The sequence below is a fragment of the Ammodytes marinus genome (assembly GCF_949987685.1).
Source record: "Ammodytes marinus genome assembly, chromosome: 6".
NCBI classification, from domain to species: Eukaryota; Metazoa; Chordata; class Actinopteri; order Uranoscopiformes; family Ammodytidae; genus Ammodytes; species Ammodytes marinus.
In genome coordinates, this window is record NC_137235.1 from 31,254,656 (window position 1) to 31,274,576 (window position 19,921).

Here is a 19,921-nt window from a genome sequence, read left to right on the forward strand (position 1 = left end):
ATATAGGCCCCTGATCTGTGTAGCCACGAACAATGTAATTTAAAAAATAACAAAAATGTACTTAAGCATGATAGGCCCCTGATCTCTGTATGCCCCCCTCTACAAAGGTTAGGGGCCTATAATGGGCCAGTCATTTGTTAATTTTTTTAAATAACGTTGTTCGGGGCCTTCAAAGATTAGGAGCCTATATTGAGCCAAAATGCGATCTACCCACAATGCCTTAGCGATCGACGTAATGGGCACCCCCCTGCTCTAGAAGAACTAAGGTCATTAGAAGAAAAGTCATCTAAGGGCCTTTTCAGACAGGAGGCGTTCCTGTCTGTGAAATCGCATAGACCGGCGGAGATAGGAGGCTCCGTGCGCTAACCATGGAAACAACTTTAGTTCAACCGTGTATCGCTGCTGTTAAATATAATACTCATATTGTCAACATTTGTTTAGTTAATAAGTGGATTAGTTATTCAGTTTCGTTTGGTTTAAATGTCTACTTTGTGGATTAAGTCTAGGTTTAACTTTAGCGTTTGGTGGAACTGGGCGAACAGCGATGCTCCAGCTGTTTCATCTCATTAGATTTCTATTCATGTACGCTACAAGAGCAGCAAAGAACAGGCTGTTTTATGTTCATACATTATTGACTTTAATACAGAGGCATGGTGAATATCACTATCTCATGGAGGAGAGAAAAGTCTAACACTTTTCAGCTGTGCCAGGCAGCCAGCGTGTGTGTGTGTTTTAAAGGAGAGGCGTGATAGTTTAGCGGTAATACGACCGCTTGTCGCTCCGTCTGTAGAATGGATGTCATTGAAAATGTATTACCAGACACGTCAATCGCCTCCCAGGGGTTGACACTAACGGTTGCCCGCTTACCCGGGGCAAGTGAAAATAATGTTCGGGCAAGTTGAGATTGCTTTTTGGTTTTCCGAACGAGCAAGTGGATTTGAGAGGGGTTGTCAGTAGTCTAGGCTATTTATTCATGTGTTTTAGAGTCTGCAAAACATTTTTTTTCCGCTAACACAAAATGGATCGGCTATATTTGCAATTGAGCAGCATCACGCTCTCTCTCTCACACTCTCTCTCTCACACACACACACAACAGCCTGTGTGCACTCAGTTTTGCTGTCTATGTTCCGAAAGCCGGCTCTATTAGGCTACGGAACTGGTTCCGCTATATTCAAAACCCAGAAATCAATAACGTTTGAGCTTATCGATACCGCTATGAAGTCCAGTAGGTCACATGATGTAACTTTAAGTATCGAGTAGAGTCGGGTCATCTTCAACTAATTAGGCCTACTTCAGCGTATAATTCCATCACTGGTCCACATCATAGACTGTAAAAGGGTTCTACCTTCGACTGTCTTGAGGAAACTCCTTCAACCCGCTTCAACTCCTTCTACCCCTCAAAAAAGAGAAAAAAAACTTTGTCCGCTGAGCCGCGGCAAAACAAGTCAAAAACAAAAAAATACTTTTATCTAATTAAACCTTCTTTTAAATTTTTTACTGATACTATTTATATTTTTTACCCTTTTCACACCATGAAGAACTACTTTTTAACCCATTACATACACAATAGTAATAAAAGGTGTTTTTTTGTGTGTGTCTTCCTCAGAAATGTCCCACTGGCTTGTACCTGGTAGTGATTCTTACACATTGGAGGCCACAGCTTATGCTCTTCTCGCTCTGGTCAAAGTTGAGGTGAGCACACCCTCCTTATTTGTGTTTCATCAGAATGTAATGCTATAACAATATGTTTATCACTCCATATTTTACTTTACATATTTTTATCTTTTACATTTTTATCAATTATTTATTTTTGTCACTTTCTCCCATTCTTGAAACTGTTCATAAATGATTAATTAAATGTTTGTGTTGTGGATGATACATGTTGAATAGAATGAATAAAAACATGGCTCTTAATCAACCACATCACAACATGTGTTAATCAGATCACTTGATCATTTATTAATCGATAAATCATATAAAAGCTCTATAGTGGGTTTGGGAAACTGTCACAGAATCAGATTTCCAATGTCAACTAGAGACAATGTTTAACCGTCTGCATGTCTTCTGCTAATGAAGGCCTTTCAAGAAGCCAAAGGTGTGGTCAGATGGCTCAACCAACAGAAGTCGGTGGACGGAGGCTATGGATCTACTCAGGTAACACAGACCCCTTTTTCCATCTAAATACAGTAATGAACCTTTATCTTTTTTAGCTGTTTTTTGGAGCAGTTGTGTTTTTTTCCATCTTAATTTAATATGAAAAGGCCTAATTCTTCTTTCCAGACTACTATAATGGTGTATCAGGCTGTAGCAGAGTACTGGGCCAACGCTAAAGAACCAGAGTATAATCTGAATGTGGACATCAAGTGGCTAAGCAGGTCTAAGCCTGATAAATTCAACTTCAACAGGGACAATCAGTTTGCCAGTAGGACATCTAAAGTGAGATCACACAAACTGAACACCCACATACACATGCACAAACACACGATTATTTTAATAATCCCTTACCCCGAAGCTCCTTCTCTCTTTGAAGTCTTTGTTTATTTTTTTTAATGGCTAAATATAGGCCCCTGATCTTCGTAGCCCCGAACAATGTTATTTAAAAAATAACAAATATGTACTGGCACATGATAGGCCCATGATCTCCATACGCCCTCTCCATTATTATTACACACTTTTAATCGACGAGGAGCATTTATAGACGATCATGGCAGCACTTAGTGTCTACCTGTGCATGCCATTGATTCTTTTGACAACTTGGTAGTAATCCCAGCATCAGTCCTGATTTTTCCTGTAAATTTCCTATGCTGAGCGGTGTGTGTATGTACAGTCAAGCCCGAAATTATTCATACCCCTGGCAAATTTTTACTTAAAGTTACTTTTATCCAACCAGCAAGTTTTTTCTTGATGGGAAATGACACAGGCTTCTCCCAGAAGATAATAAGATAATGTACAAGAGGCATCATTGTGGAAAACTTTTTTTTCAGCTTCTATTTACATTTGAACAAAAAGTGGCATGTCCAAAATTATTCATACCCTTCTCAATAATTAATAGAAAAAGCCTTTATTGGCTATTACAGCAATCAAACGCTTCCTATCATTGCTGACCAGCTTTTTGCATGTCTCCACTAGTATTTTTGCCCATTCATCTTTAGCAATGAGCTTCAACTCTTTCAGTTTGGAGGGTCTCACTGCCATCACCCTGATCTTTAGCTCCCTCCACAGATTCTCAATTGGATTCAAGTCAGGACTCTGGCTGGGCCACTGTAAAACGTTAATGTGTTTGTCCGCTAACCCTTTCTTCACCACTTTTGCTGTGTGTTTTGGGTCGTTGTCCTGCTTAAATGTCCACTAGTGCCCAAGGCCGAGTTTCTCTGCAGACTGCCTGATGTTGCTGAGAATCTTGATGTATTGCTCTTTTTTCATGATGCCGTTTACTGTGATTAGGTTCCCTGGTCCATTGACTTAAAAACACCCCCCGAAGCATTAGGTTCCCACCACCATGTTTGACAGTGGGGATCGTGTACTTAGGGTTGAAGGCTTCTCCTTTTTTATGCCAAATAGTTTCATCTGACCATAAAACAGAAGACCAGAAGTCTTCTTCTTTGTCCAGATGAGCATTTGCAAAGGCCAAGCGGGCTTCTGTGTGCCTTATCTGGAGAAGTGGCATCCTCCTTGGTCTGCGTCCAAGGAACCCAGCAGTGTGCAGTGTTTGTTGGATTGTCTGGCATGAGACGTTGCCTCCAGCAGAGCCAAGACTAACCAGGATGGCCTTGGTGATGATCCTGGGATTATTGTTCACCTCTCTCACTATCATTCTCGCCAGTACAGGAGTAACTTTTGGCTTCCGACCACGTCCTCATAGGTTTCCCACCATGCGAAACCTCTTGTATTTTTTAATAATTACGACTACGACTCAAAACACAAAGCAAAAGTGGTGAAGAAATGGTCAGGGGACAAACGCATTAACGTTTTACAGTGGCCCAGCCAGAGTCCTGACTTTAATCCAATTGAGAATCTGTGAAGGGAGCTAAAGATCAGAGTGATGGCAGTGAGACCCTCCAAACTGAAAGAGTTGGAGCTCATTGCTAAAGATGAATGGGCAAAAATACCAGCGGAGACATGCAAAAAGCTGGTCAACAATTATAGGAAGCGTTTGATTCCTGTATTAGCAAATAAAGGTGTTTCTATTGTAGGGGTGAGTGGCCTAAGTTGTGCATTTTGGAAGTTGTGCCACCCCTTGTTTCTAGAAAACCGTGGAAGAAATTGGAAATGTGACCACATATTTAAGAAGAGCCATCCATTTGACTCATCCTGTAAAGAAGGGAGACACAAGGAATAAGATATAAGCACATTTAAGCTCAAAACACTGTTTTGCCTTTCAAAGTAAAATTTCCATGATCAAGGTTTTTTGGTTATTGTGTCTGAACAATTATAGACAAGTTTGAAAACATTTGACACATGTTTTAGTGCTTTGGTATGCTACATTTTGAGTCTATACTGTTAGCACGATGTCAGCCCTAAATTGCTGCATCATGCTTATTATCCAAATTTCTGGGATTGGGGTGATTTGTGCCAAAGGGCCTGGGTGAGTTATAAGTAAGTAAGTAAGTAAGTAAGTAACATTTATTTATAAAAGCACATTTATGACAGTTTGCACTGTCCAAAGTGCTGTACATAGTGCATTCAGTAGGTAAAAAATGAAGGTAAAATAACAATAACCAAAATAAAAGACGTAAAGCCCATACATCCACATAAACACAGATAGTAGTGCAGAGGTAAGATAGTTAGTGGGGAGGAAACACCAGGGTGTACATATGGGTTTTGAGTAGTGGTGGGCCGTTATCGGCGTTAACGTGCTGCGTTAACGCTAGACTCTTATCGGCGATAAAAAAAAAATATCGCCGTTAATCTCTTATTCCACCTCCTGTTCGGCTCAGGGGAGATGGTTCCCTCCAGGGCCGATGGCTGTTCGCTGTCGGGGTGAACCTCCTTCCGTGCGTTCTCTGGTCGGGTAATAATAGCCGGGGGCCGTTGTTGACACTTGAGGAGCCTTTATTGCAGGAGCGAAGCTTCTCTCACACACCCGCCGCTCTCTCTCTCCATCACTTGCCCACGACACACACCACCTGCGCACACGCATCTCACGGTGCGTGAGATGCCCTATTCCCAAAAAGGGCTACGCCACTCTTACAACACTATTCTCAAAGTTGGGTTGCGAATTTTAGCGCGGATGTAGGGCCCTATGATTTCCGCGATAACGAAAACACGGACGGAATCACGGAATTGGGCAATAAAAACGGAATCTACTGTTTAACACGGAATGTCACGGAATTCGCCATTATTTTGGTGAAATTCAATTTCCAAGGCAAAGGGAAACAACACGGTTGAAATTAAAGCAGAACTAGGGAGGAATTTTGGTTTGGCGACATCTAAAGAACAAACTACTGCCGTGAAAAGTAGAGCCTGGCTGCAGGATCGCTAATGTAACACACAGCGCCAAACCCCCTTCACAAATCTGTCTAACTCTGACATGTACATAACTTAATTTATTGTTAATAATATGGTCTGTTTATAAATTCGGCATATGATTAAAGCATCTAAAAGCACGTAATCATGTTAAACGTTTACTGTTTTTAAGTTATTAATGCCACTCGCTCCCGCAGATACACAGCACAGGGAGGTCTTATATTCAGCCATTGCTAAAGGGAGTGTTGTATTATGGAACGGCCGCTGTGGTACGAAATTCCAGTCTCAACAATGTTTCCTACACGCAATTATAACTCTAGCGTCCACAGCCCGTTGTTTTCATGTAGTGTAACTTGTGTAATGTGTTACATTATTCAGCTGTTGCCGTGATGTCGGCTAACGCTGATGCTAATGATAACTAGCTCTCCGTCGCACAATAGACTGTAGGTTGGTGTTGCAGCCAGCTGTTAGGTGAAGCGCTGTCCCACAGGTAAAAGCCATGGACCTATAAAGCCTGTCCAATATTCACTCTAGTCCAGCTTCTTGAAAAGTTTATAAGGACTTTATTATTTATGTAAAAATAATATTTAATGTTTCACTTGAAGCACAAAATTAATGGCTTTATTTTCTGTTATAGCCTATACCCAACAAATTTGTTTTTTTGTTTTTTTTTAAGCACAAAAAACAGTGCAATGTTGTGATTTTTAGCCTTATATCTGATTAAATTGTTAGAATATTATTTGTTCGCAATAATTAGACACTCGTTCTGATGACGAAATTAGTGTTAATTGTAAAAAAACGGAAGTCATGAGATTAAAACGGAAAAAACGGAATTTGTTGAACATTATTTATTTTCATCACCAATTATCATAGTAGAACAGCTTCCTCAAGCAGTTTGTGATGCATGTTGGAAACAGGAGATGAGCCCCTGGTCTGATGCGCCACCTGGCTTGAGAAACACTTTCTCAAAGACTTACTTTGAGTCATTATTTAGGGAGCACACACATATTATGAATGAATTCAAATGAGCCATTTTAATCTAGATTAATCTAGATTAATTCCAAAATTCAATGAGATTAATCTAGATTAAAATAATTAATCTATGCCCACCTCTAGTTTTGAGCCTTGATTTAAAGGCAGAAATGTAGGGGAATCACATTTGTCAGGTGGCAGTTGGTTCCACAAGCACGGAGCAACTAATGCAAAGTACATTTCTGAGAGTTGTGCCAGTGACATGGCTGTATACGCTGGTCACCAAAAGAAAGTGATTGTCTACAGTAGCTCAGAAGAGAGTGACATCTCAATTCCACTTAACGACACCACTGATGAGAGTTCAGATGGCCAGAAAGATGATGATGGTGACTTTGTCATTGTGAGCTTTGCAGGTAAAACCATTAGATCTGCTAGGCCTTGTTTAAGAAAATTGTCCTTCAATATTTGTCAACTATTTACTTTATTTACTTTAAATACACCTTAAATAAGTGATTGTCTAATGGATTTGTCTTGCATTACAGTTTATGAGATATATATCAATGGCACAATTCACCCCATGGTATTCTCTCCAACCGCTCAATTTACACCACACCGGGGGCAAGTTGTGCATCAAGACAACTTTTTTTCCGAAAGCTATATTTCTTCAACAGTTTATTCCAGATCCAAAGTTTTTATTGCCAGGGATGCACAACACCCTGAAATATATGTACATATTTGAGTTGGAGACTTTACTGTCAAGGCCTTACTTTAAAGTCACTTTGAGTGAAAAGTTGCACAACTTAGGCCACTCTCCCCTACTATTGAGAAGGGTATGAATAATTTCGGAATTTTTTTTGTTCAAATGTAAATAAAAGCTGACATTTTTTTTTTTCAACAATGATGCCTCTTGAACATCGTCTTATTATCTTCTGTGAGAAGCCTGTGTCATTTCCAATCAATAAAAAACTTGCTGGTTGAATAAAAGTAACTTTGAGTCAAAATTTGCAAGGGGTATGAATAATTTTGGGCATGACTGTATGTGTGTGTGTGTGTGTGTGTGTATAATACATTTCTACAGATAAACGATATAAACCAGAACGTAACAGTGAATGCCACAGGCACAGGTGAAGCAACAGTCACGGTAAGTAAAATTTTTTTATTTTGAGATTTATCATCCCCTGTTGTGTCTGTTTTGAATTACAGAAGTCTTTTCTTTACCTTGTGTTCAATATGGATGACTGTTTGCATTGCTAATGACATATTAAGATGCACCTTTCATCCTGTGGCAGATGGTGTCGCTGTATTATACTCTGCCTACTAAAAAAGCTAGTGACTGTCAGAGGTTTAACCTGTCAGTGCAGCTCCTTGAAGGTAATCATTTTTTGTCATTTCATCTGTTTGTTCTGACTTGACATTTGAGCTTGTCTGCTTGTCTTTTGTTCCTTTCGTCTATCCGTCTTTCTGCCAATTTTATTTCCTTTTGTAAGAAACACAAATATTAAAAATGCTCATTTAATGTTTTGCTAACGTGTGCAGCTCCTCTCAGGTAATTGTTCTAAATATTTTGTAATTTTGTAATTTCTTTTTTCTTTTTGACTTGTTAATTTATCTGCTACAAGCTGTCAATCCATCTTCTTGCAAAGTATTTTTCCTTTTGTGAAAGACACAAATATTCAAAATGCTCCAAAAATATTTGTCCCCTGCAGAGAAAATGGATGAAAATGAGAAGATATACAAGCTGAAAATAGAGGTTTTGTAAGTACAATCAAAAAGTCTTACTGGTGGCTTTATAAAGAACATTTTCTGGCAAGCTATGGCGTCTAAATTAGCTCACTTCTTCACCCTCCTGTTTAAGTAACTCTTATAATTTTCAATGGTCCATGCTCTCCCTACCTGATAACCTTGTTATACATCTTAATTTCACACCCATTTGGCATCAGAAAAATACAATGGTGCAAACTTTTCCTTCACGTTATTTTGAAAAAGCTTTCTTGAGCTGCCCATTCCCGCAAGTTTAAATAGTTTTTGAATCACCTAAAATCCTAAAGGATATTCGATTTTACATTCCATACGGCTTTACTTTTTTTCCTGTCCTCTCAATGCTGTTATTTCTTATATTCTGTACACTTTCTTTCCAGGTTTATGAATAAAGACAATGATGCTTTGATGTCAATCTTGGATATTGGTTTGCTAACTGGCTTTGAGGTTAATAAAGTCGACCTGAACGCAGTAAGACCTTGCACAGATACACACATATCCACTTACAGTTTACATGTCAGTGTTTGTAGTTGGGAGAAACTATAATCAGTTTTATGGTGTAATTGTGTAATGATGTGTGTTCGTGCGTGTGTGTGTAGTTGTCCACAGGACGTGCACGCCCCATCTCAAGATTTGAAATGAACTCAGCCCTATCAGAAAGAGGCTCTCTCATCATCTACCTTGACAAAGTAAAACTTTCTTCCCTCCATCCCCTTTTCTCCCTGCCTTGTTCTGTATTCATGTATCTCTTTCTCACATTTGATTTCCATTCTCCAAAGGTTTCTCACACTCGACCAGAGGAGATCACTTTCAGGATCCATCAGAAGATGAAAGTGGGCGTCTTACAACCAGCTGCTGTTTCTGTCTATGAATACAATGAGCGTAAGTCTCAAAGACACTAAGGGCCAAATCCACTAAAGGATTGAGTGTATTTTGCAGCTGCTAAACCTGTTCGCAGTAACCATAGTTTAGATATTATGCCTGACAACGCCACCTCCAATTTGAGGGCAGAAGAAACCTATTTACTTCAATTATGAGTGTATCGCTTGCCGATGTGTCTTCACTTAACATGAACAATGACTTGAGGCATGAATTGGTGCAAAAATATATTCTTATTTATTGAACATGTTGACTAGGTTAGAACTAGCCTGGCACCGCCCGCCTACTAGATCCGTTCAATTTTCATTTCCCTTCAATAGTCAGTCTGGGTCTGCGGTATAATCGCGGGTTTTCTCCACCAGATTTCTGCCTGTCCAATCAGTGAACAGAGGGAGTGGCTGAGTTTCAGTTGTAGTCAGAAGGCGGCACATGACATACGTCACGGCCAAACGTTATGCGATTGGTTGGCAGACCCAGAGTGACACTGGGCAGATCCAATAGTTTTAAACTTCAACAGACACCCACCTTCAAGTGAGTGAGCTTTGTCAATTGAGCAATTCCAGACCGTCTGTACAAATGAAATGAAGTACGATGGCCTGGTAGGACCAGGCTAGGTTAGAACCATCTAAAAAGAGGAATGCAATAGTAGCAATCTCTGAATACAGCTTACTCTCCTTATGGTATAACAAAGGTCTGGTGCGCACGTGCACACTGTCTAGCCACTGTGGATGACAAAAGCAACAAAAGCCAACACCAAACAAAAAGGCAAAAGCATGCACTGTCTACTAAATACTTAATACAAAAAGTAAAAAATTAAAATGTGCATTTAGCAATACATAAAGTGTCAAACCGTGCAGTCCCACCACAGAAAGCCTAGAGAATGTGTCGCCATGGGCCCAGCCTTCTACAGAGATCCCTGAAAATGTTAAAGGAGAGTCTCCCGCTCCCGCGTGCATGCCGTAGTCAGGTGCGGCGCGGTCTCGTGCGCAGAACCGCACACACACACACACACAGAGCAGCTGATAGAGAAAGCTTTGAGACACGTGCAGATTTATTTACCGCAAATCGCGGCCTTTCACACAGTTATGACCATGCATATTAATGAAGCATTAGGTAATGGAAAGTTAATGAGTATGTACTGAGAGACTCTGATTCAAGCGCTAATGATTAGTTACTGGTTAACGGACCGGGAGATACTGTATTAATGAAGCATTAGGTAATGGTTAGGTAAATATGAGTTAATAAAGTAGTTTTTCCCCCTTAGATGTCACAGTTAGTGAATAAAATGTCAGGCCAGACATAGGATGATCATCTTTTTTTAATGATATTCACTAGAGCTGTCGCGATTACCGCAGAAGTGAAATACTGCAATATTTACAAGCCAACCGCAGTGCATGCTCGGTCACTGCAACAACCGCACGAAAATTAAGAGGCTAAATCTGAGGAATTTTGTGTGAACAAATAATTTGGAGACGCTGGGTCATGATGAATAAGAAGCTATTGAAGAAATATAATAATATGGAGGATCCTCTGGGTTGGGCTTGGTGCTCTTTTTCTTTTACGGGACATATTTCTCTGTATTATAAGGAATGCATTTAAATGCAGTGAGAGGAACTCTGTTGTCCAGCTATCTTTTTTTTTACAGAGGGCAGCCCCATTTTCAAATATTTTTAGATAAACTCAATACACACTGTGCATGGATGTATATAGGTATATTCTCCCAGCCATAGGGTTTTCTGGAGAGTTGCAGGCAGAGGCCAGGTTGGGGAATATCTGGTCAATAAGCTGGGGCAAAGCCCTAACCAGTAGTTCATTAGTTATCTTCACTTTATTTTTCCCCACATCTTTGTGTGTTTCCTCCTGGCCCTCACCGATCTTGAGCAGATACTGTGAGAATTCAATCTCAGTTAGATCTGTCCTCATGTTCTGTTCCAATGTGTATGTCTGCATCTTCTCACTGAGGGGAGACATCTGAATGCAGGCAGTGACAATCTGAGCTCTGCCGCCTCTTTTCACGACAGGAGGAGTCTGGCGGGCATCGCCGCCCAGACACACAACCTTACCTCCCCATGGTTTTGCACTTGACATCAGATCCCTTATTGTCCTCTCCACTGCCTCCACAACATGCCTGTGTACAGAGAAGATTTCGTCCCAGATTATCAGTTTTGCAGATTGGATGAGCTTGGCCAGGTGACTCTGGGCCTTGATGTTGCACACCGAGTCTTCAAAAATCCAGGGGGATCTTGAATCTCGATTGTGCAGTTTTCCCACCGTCAAGGTTCTGTGCTGCCAGGGCAGTGCTTGCCACGCACAACACAATACCTCCTGCAGATCTGATTTTTGAACTGAGGGCTTTGAAGAGAAAAGTTTTACCATAGCCACCAGGACAGTTCAGGATGAACTGCTTATGTGTGACTTCTCCTGGTGCAGCATTGTCTGCTGGGCTGAATTGAGCAGAGTCATCAGCTCTGTTGCCATGTTGGCCTGTTGCACAGTATAGTAGGTCTCCTCCCTGAACAATCTGCCCTCTGTGTCCTCTGCAGTAGGTACAGAGGGCTTTGGCATCCCCAGGATCTGGGTCAGACTGCCGCCCATCTTGTCCAGCTCCTCTTAGACCACAGCACCATCCTCTTAATTTTTTCCAGATTAATATCAGCCTTGTTGCAGTGGTTGTGAATGGATTCTTGGTGTAAAAAATCTTCTCCCATGTTTTGCAGAAATTTCAGTTTGGAGGTCTCCTCCAAACTGAAGATCCACTCTGAGTCATCCTCCAGGAGTCCCATTCTCAGACAGACCTTGCGATAGGTTTCACAGGGCTCTCCGTTGTACTGCAGCAGGTCATTGAATGAGGTTGCTCCTCTCCTGTGGTTGAGGAGCAGTCTTAAATAAAACCTCTCACCTCCACCCTAGTTGGGAGATACGCTGCTGATCCTGCCAATCATTATCGGGGTAACTGTGTTGCTGGGCTGCACTTTCTGAATGTTCCAGGAATTGTTGCTCTTGTTCCAGGTGTAGAACTCAGGGATGTCCTTGTATAGCAGCTTTCTGGCGTGTGGGTCCTTAGCATTTAGCTTGAAGTAGGCAGTTAGTGTGGTGTCTTTTGCCCTGCTCGGCGTTTCCATCTCTGAACACAACGTTCTGTTGGCCTTTGAGGTGGATTGCAAGCTGCATCACAGAGGGAACCCTTTCCTGAATGGGGTACTCCATGATCCTCCAGTGGGGTCGTAGGGGTCGATGGTGCGGGCGTTGATGAATTTGAAGATTTCGTTGTTGTCTTCCTTCCCCCCAACAGTTCCCACATCCACACCCTTGTGCATGTACTTATACGGGTACTTGATGGTGGCGAAGCTGCCCACATACTCAAGGATGATGTAGGGGTTGTGTGGGACCACCCAACTGAGATAAACATGGAAAGAAATCTTAATGCAATGTTACAGTAAATGGCAAATTATAATTTGGATAGTGAGCAATGTGACTGTTGGAGTTGATATCGACGTGATAGCAAGTTGTTGGGCAATAAGCGTGATTGTAAACATATGCATTGGATGGATGTGGCATTTCCTACCTGTTGTCGAATTTGAAGCCATTCTTCTCGAAGACACGGCCATTAAAAGGCCTGGTGTAAATGGGGTAGCCTTGGCCATTGTGAGGAAGAACTGTTTGCTGGACAAAGTCTTCGGGGTAGTGCTTGCTGCAGACTCCGTTTACCATACAGGGAGCGGTAGGGAAGGCTATGCCACAGGGTCCTTCAAAGAAAATGGAGGCATTCATTTGTCTGTAAGATGCTGGTATGCAGATATGTTTGTATACATGTGTAGGTATTAGTAAAGGTCCGTGTATATATTATTATTTTGTATTAAGGGCTGAGTCCAACGTGACAGAAAGTTCAATTCCACTCGTATTTTCGTTTTACTGTATTCCAGCTGGAGTGCAGAATCTAAAATACCATCCGACTTTTCCTTTCTTGTTTATTGGTACAAAACGAAAAACGAATTTGACAGAACAAGGGAATGGGTGAACGGAGGGTTTTGTTACTTTGTATTAAGAGCTTAGTCCCAAGTGACAGAAAGGAGAATAACAGTCCGAATTATCTTTTCTTGTTTATTGGTACAAAACCAAAAACGAATATGACTGAAACAAGGAAACGGGAGAACGGAGCTATTTTCTGTCCGATTTCCCTTTGTTGGATTCAGACATGAAAACAAATAAACGTAGCCTTTATAATAGGATCATAGCATACACTGACCCATATAGCCTATGCCTTATTGAGCACAATCTGTAAAATGTATAGCCTACATGTTCGAATAAAATAATAGGCCACATATTTTATTATTTTATTTAAGAACACGTTCTCACTCCCAACCACCCAACATTTCTCCCCAACTCGTCCTCATTGACGAATGGTCAGTGTCCCTTTGAGTCACTTTTTGACAAGTAATGTCAATTACTGGTCAAACTTACGACGTGCAATAATATAGCCTACCTCTATAGCCAGTACTTTGGCAAGGCATGTGCCAAGTGTGCCACCGCACAGGCATGGACGGATTAATATGCCCACGGCCCCTGGATACAAACCAGCCATGGACCCCTACCAACATGCAATCACACACATTATAATGCAGCCGAGAGAGAGAGAGAGGTTCTAAAATACAATTTTATACAATCTCTCTGGTGCCGCGCAAGAGAAACAGACTCTTTGCGCCTGAGCCTACACTCAAAGCCCCGTCTGAGCGAAGCAGCGCGTTGCCCGGTGAAACGCTGTGTTGGTGTCGTTCACTGTGAGACCTCGCGAGCCGCTGTGCAGAAAAACTATGTGGTTTAAGACTAAATGATCACTGGGGATTCCTGCACGTTGACAATGTAGAGGGGACAGGCTTCGCGATCCGATTGCATGTCCCGAGCCCTGGATATACGGAGACATGCCCCCAATCTCACTGCCGACTGTAAAGTGAAACAACCGCCCTCGCTCAGTTAGTTTCAGTCTACAGCCGACACAGTTAATATAATCACCACCTAAGCATGGACATCGTTTAAAAAAAGCGATCTCATTCTTATTATCATTAGGGCTTTGATGCAATCTATAAAATCTGAACATTACGGAGGCAGTGATGGTGCGTAATGGACGGCGCAGTTGGCAAGCTCTCCACAGCAGAAAAGCCACTGTTAATCGATCGCTTTGTCGATTCATGCCTCTGACTCATCGCAATATAATGAGTCGAGGCTTTTAATTCAATGCTGGGGATGTTGAGCTCTTTGGCGATTTCCCGTGCCTTTTTATAGCCTATAGTCTAAGCCCACCGCGTTCTCTCTCCCAGCGGCCAGCGCAAAAATGCACGTCCCAGCCGCTTCAGAGCGCACAACCAGTGTTCCACCCGAAAAAAAAGAAAATAAACAAGGTGGACACAGGCCCAAGCTGAATGACCGCTCTGGTAACGGCATTCCCTTACTGGACGCCGAATATTAGACCCCAAATATAAGACGACCCGACTTTTTACGACCTAGGCCTACTTGTAGGGGAAACCCCCAGCCTTAAATTAAAACCATCACCGCTGCATGTATTGGTGCAGTTTGTATTTATCATTGTAGCGAGTTGCGAGACAATTGCAGGCTGAGCTTTTTTTTCAGCACCCCCTGCTGAGAATATGTTCACGCGGCTATGTGCGCGTCTGTTTTATGTTGGCGAGCCTGAGTAAGTAGCCTATATTTTAGAGAAGTTTCACATCAGGCCAGCCTATTATGTAGCTTAGTGATGTGCCGAGTCCTTTTATTTATTTATTTTTGCCTCGCAACCGGCCGAGAGTCAAACAGAAAAGTTGCCAGCGTGTCTGTTTCTCCCCAGCGCACAGCAAATGAGAAATATATTTAGGCTATTATTGTTATTATAAAATGTCACTCAAGAGAGATGATAAACAAACATAATGGACAATTATCATATCACAAGATGATAATGCAGATTCTTTGGAACAACTAAAAAAGGCAAAAGTTGATGATGATGTGAACAACTTGTTTGTGCTTTAAAGTCACCAGAACGCAATAAACAAGTCTTTGAGGCTCCTGGGGGAGGACCCCCAGACCCCCGTTATTGTACAGACCTTAAATAAACGTGCCACACCGAGTTTTAATGAAACACACGCAGAATCTCTTTTCTGGCTATACGTTATAGTGCGGCACCCCCACATATTGGCCAAGCCCCTCCTTCGCCCCGGTGGCGTTGTGCATGATGCTAAAGGCAAACCATCCCATTCTGGGACTGCGACCAGATCGACTTGTGCGTGGAAAGAAAGACAAATCTTTCCTCTCGTCTGGTTAAGAGACAGGAGTCCGCGATGATGGCCAATACAGCGGTATACCAGGTCCAGGATGATTGCAACCTGGCTGTATAACGCTATGATTGTCGCAGCCGTTAAAATAAGGCTATTGATTTTCTGTTTACAAAGATGTCTGAATTGTTTATTGTTTATGAAAATAGAAATTTTTAATTGAAATTATATTGATGATAATGATATTATATAGGCTAGTACTGTTTATGCCTAGACTGCTTTGTTTTTTGTGGGCGGGCTTTCCGCACCGACCAGGTATTTAGCCAGGTGTGTGTTTGTCATGATGAAAACTAAATGTCAAGGGAAAGAGGCGGTGGTTTAAATAAGTATTTCGACCGCTTATTAAGTTCACTCGTTGCTTACAATGGTTTATTCGTTTCTCAGTATATTTTACTTTATTTACAAGACAGTTTTGTTCTTTTTTGAGTTGTAAAATAAAGGCACTAATTTTTTGAAGTTGCGAGTGCTTGGAGATTATTGGAAGCGATTCGAGCTGACCTCGCCTTCTGTACCACGGCTGTACCCAAACAAAGAACAGCCTAGACGATGATACTGCCATACTTCAGAATGTAGCCTATAACAGGTTTCAAAATGTGAAAATAAAGTGACAGCTGCGCTAACTTGATCAGGTAGCCTAAGGTCAATATTTTTACAGTTGTGAATGATGATGCTGTATTATTTTACTTGAAGGCTATTGCACCCAGGTTACCCGCGCGCAAAAGTAAAGCTGCGTGCGTGTGTCCTTGATTAATGCGCGTGCACGTCAATGAGCAGGGCCTCGCACCCCCCTGCCACGGACCTGTCTATAGCCTACTCATAACGTCTATAATCCACCAGCCGAGACCGCAGGGACGACCACACCACAGCTGGTCGCCCCAATGGCTTTTTTTCCATGGGAAATTATGAATTTTATCTATAGCAATGGCAAGACCACAGGTCTGTTTTTATGATATTGCTAGCGAGAAATATGCATCTTAGGCTATGATCGCCCGATCAGCGTTGGGTCAATCAACTCTGAGCGTGTTCACTCTGGGTTGAGCGCGTGCGTAAAAGCCATAGTCAATGGATCGCTGATAACATGTTTCACCATGTAAACAAGAGAAACAAATGCTTGATCCTAAAACACTCCTGTTAATAAAAAAAAGAACGATATATGCCTAGGTTTATTAATCTGAATGTAGAGCATGTTCACGATGTGTAAGGTGGCCGCCTATACGACAAGAGGGCTGAGAACTACTGATCAGATCAATGATCGATCAAACGTAAAATCATCAGGAAATGATAAAAACATCCCGGTGTAGATTTCTATGGAGTGATTTTGCTTTAAACTGCACAGGGACGCGTTGTGACAGACAGCGACTCTTTCTTCAGTTGGAGCTGCAGCGTAAAGTGAAAACAAATTCAAAGAAGGTCTAACCATCTATCCAGCAGGTTATACTCACGGCGTATGTTGCGGCTTTGGCGAGGTGTTCACCCCTGCTGCTATGGACGCTATCAAAGCAAAACGTGACGTTAAAAAATAAATAAATCAGGAACACATCATGAATAGGAAATGAACAATCTTCCGACCTTTTATTATATGTCCAACCATGCATTTTATTTAGGTTGATTATAGCCTATTTAGGCTTATTATGTGCTGCTTTCTGAGTTCCCTACTTTCTTATTGCAAGCATTGATCACAATCTGAAGATAAATGTATCAGTTTTCGATCCTTTTATAAAGGTTACTTTTACGCTGGAAATACAGAAGTAGGAAGCTCAGTGGTACAACTGACGGAGCGCTGCAACCAATCAGGAGAAGTCCGCCCACAGACGGAAAAGCCAATGAGGCTCGTTTATTTGTTTTACTGTCAGAATTGAATGTAGGAAATAAAACCTCTCCGTTTTCCCGTTTCCTTGTTTCTGTCATATTCGTTTTTGGTTTTGTACCAATGAACAAGAAAGGAAAATTCGGATGGAATTTTCCTTTCTGCATTCCAGCTGGAAAACGGTAAAACAAAATTACGAGCGGTATATTCCTTTCTGTCACTTTGGACTCAGCCCTTAGTACAAAATAATAATATATACACGGACCGTGAAGTATGCAGAATGAGTGAGTGCAACTTTACCAAACAAATAAATATTAGGTATGTATGATTTTGTTAGAGGATATGACCCATTGTAGTCATGAAGTCAGAAATAGTCACTCACCATGCAACATCATAGCGGTGACACAGCGGAACAATTCAGGGTCCTTGTCAGGGTCGGGCAGCTGGGCGGAGATTATCTTGTCCACGTCATCCATCTGAATGGTCTTATGCAGGCGGAGCAACATATGGCAATGCTTGAGACCCCGGAGCTGGCCCTCTATGGTGTGAACCCTGGCCCTGCCTTTTCCAAGTACACCACCTTTGATGTCAGAGATGAGCTCTGTCAGCAAGCGATGGAATATCCGGTTCACCACATCAGGTCTGTCTGCAGCCGTCATCCCTGGGAACTGCAGGTTTTTCTCCACAGCTGGTAACTTTGGATTCATAGTCATAGTCAGGAATAGATCGAACTTTCCCTCCTTCTGTGCGATGGCAAGGGCATCCAAATAGTGTTTGTACATGTAGCGGGGGGAGCCGGTGAAGGAGGAAGGGAGGACAATCATCTGACCAACCTTCTACAGCTCTGTCCTTGTGTTGTCTGCTCTGGCATGAGCTAGAGCATCTTGCAACCCGCTGTACTGCTCTGCCCTCAACGTGTCCTGGTTGTGTTTCCGATACTTCAGTCTGGCCCCTTCAATTTTGCAATACTGGTCGCATATGTACTCCTGGCCTAGTCTCTTTGCTCTGTGCAGTGTGTTGAAAAGTCCATCTCTGACCTGCACATGAAAGGGTACAATAAGCGAAGGTTAATACAGTAAAATATATTAGGTGAATTTGTGGGTTTATACAATTTTTTGTGATGGTGTATTTATTGGAAAGGTCCTTTACTACAGGAGAAAAGAGAGAAAAATGTGTGAGTTTTGCTAATCCCACAAACACTTAAATTTACCTGCATGTGGAACCTGTAGAACTTCAGTAGTGTGACATGGGAGTGAGAGCCAGAGGTTTTGTAGAAGGTGTCTAGGCAGAAGCCCCCCTCTCCCTCTGTCAGGATCAGTGGGTAGGCACAGGGGTCGTACATCTGGTGCAGCTCGTTGATGTTGACGATATCCCGCTTTTGTGGATGATGGATTTTGCTCCTGTACAAAACCACATCCCTTGGCTGAGTGTAGTCGCCAGGGGCGATGATGCACACATCAGACACTGCTGGATTGTGAACCCTTTTCCTTGCTGCAGCTGAGCCTTTTTCCTTGAAAACCATTTTTAAATCCTGGCCGGGATTTGCTTTGAAAATGTCAGCACCCGCTTTAAACTGCTGCACATTGTAGTTGGATTTTTTAAGCTTGCGCTGCAGTATCTTCAGAGTCTGCACTGAGATCTTTTCATCATACCTGTTCTTCTTGGCATCATCTAGCCGGTTTTCCAATTCGTGTTCCCCATCATATACGTATATTTGTGCATACTTGGGCTTCTGATTTACATCAGGGAAGAGAACACTCGGGATACGGTGGTACATCTGGCCAGACATTTTGAAGGGGGCTGGGCCACGCCCCCGGAAGTCAATCATTCTCCCGTCTTTGATGAGCTTAGAGGCCATAGACACCATCCCATTGTAGCTCCTGATATTCGATAGGAACTGACGGGAGTCCCTGCTGTCAGTGGTGTAGAGATCCTGCAAGTCTGGGCTGGGGTCAGCGAAGGGAGTGAGCTTGATGTTTCTGTAGGGGCAGCACTTGAAGGTCTTCCCCAACTGCGCTATCTTGGCCAACTCCCAGGGGAACATCCTTGCTTTGCAATTCACACAGATCTCTGTCATGTCTGAATTGTCCTTGACCAAGTCTGGCTCACTCCAGGCTTTCCGGTACATAAGTGCTGCCTTTGTTGTCCTTGCATCACTATGGGCTAATCTATCCGTGTCCATTTGGTGTTGTGTTTTCTGCCTTTTTCTGCCTGAATTGTGCCTTCTTTGTATTTTGGCTTCTTGAGATTTGTGTAGGTGGGTTTGATCCGGCTCAAGGGTGCAACTGTGTCCTATTGGCAGCTTGTGTCCTTCTGTGGGCCGACCACATTTTTGGCATCTTCTAACAGGTGATGGGGTTGTGTCCTGTGCAGAACAAATGGTTACCTTTATTATTACTGTCAATGGCAGACTTCCTTGACTTGCTAGGCAGCTGTGTGTGTGTGTGTGTGTGTGTGTGTGTGTGTGTGTGTGTGTGTGTGTGTGTGTGTGTGTGTGTGTGTGTGTGTGTGTGTGTGTGTGTGTGTGTGTGTGTGTGTGTGTGTGTGTGTGTGTGTGTGTGTGTGTGTGTGAGAGAGTGCTACCTACCAAGTCAGGGAGATCCAGTACAGACACCACCATAGGCACGTCTTGTTCTTGGGTCCCCTTCCTTAACCTGCAGTCCAAATTGTGCCTTCTTTGTTTTTTGGCTTTTTTGTTTTTTTGTAGAAGGTGTGGATC

General features: G+C 42.3%; 1 protein-coding gene across 1 annotated transcript in view; it reads left to right on the forward strand.

Moving 5' to 3' along the window:
* Nucleotides 1–19,921, forward strand: part of LOC307251537 (complement C3-like) — a gene marked incomplete at both ends in the record, with an annotated part of 98,988 nt that overhangs the window by 69,637 nt on the left and 9,430 nt on the right. Inside the window, 9 exons of the mRNA XM_080028905.1 lie at nucleotides 1,607–1,692; nucleotides 2,077–2,154; nucleotides 2,281–2,436; nucleotides 7,517–7,579; nucleotides 7,728–7,809; nucleotides 8,145–8,193; nucleotides 8,577–8,667; nucleotides 8,796–8,885; nucleotides 8,976–9,078. Of these exons, the coding sequence (XP_079885031.1) occupies nucleotides 1,607–1,692; nucleotides 2,077–2,154; nucleotides 2,281–2,436; nucleotides 7,517–7,579; nucleotides 7,728–7,809; nucleotides 8,145–8,193; nucleotides 8,577–8,667; nucleotides 8,796–8,885; nucleotides 8,976–9,078 (798 nt within the window). The remainder of the gene's footprint in view (nucleotides 1–1,606; nucleotides 1,693–2,076; nucleotides 2,155–2,280; nucleotides 2,437–7,516; nucleotides 7,580–7,727; nucleotides 7,810–8,144; nucleotides 8,194–8,576; nucleotides 8,668–8,795; nucleotides 8,886–8,975; nucleotides 9,079–19,921) is intronic.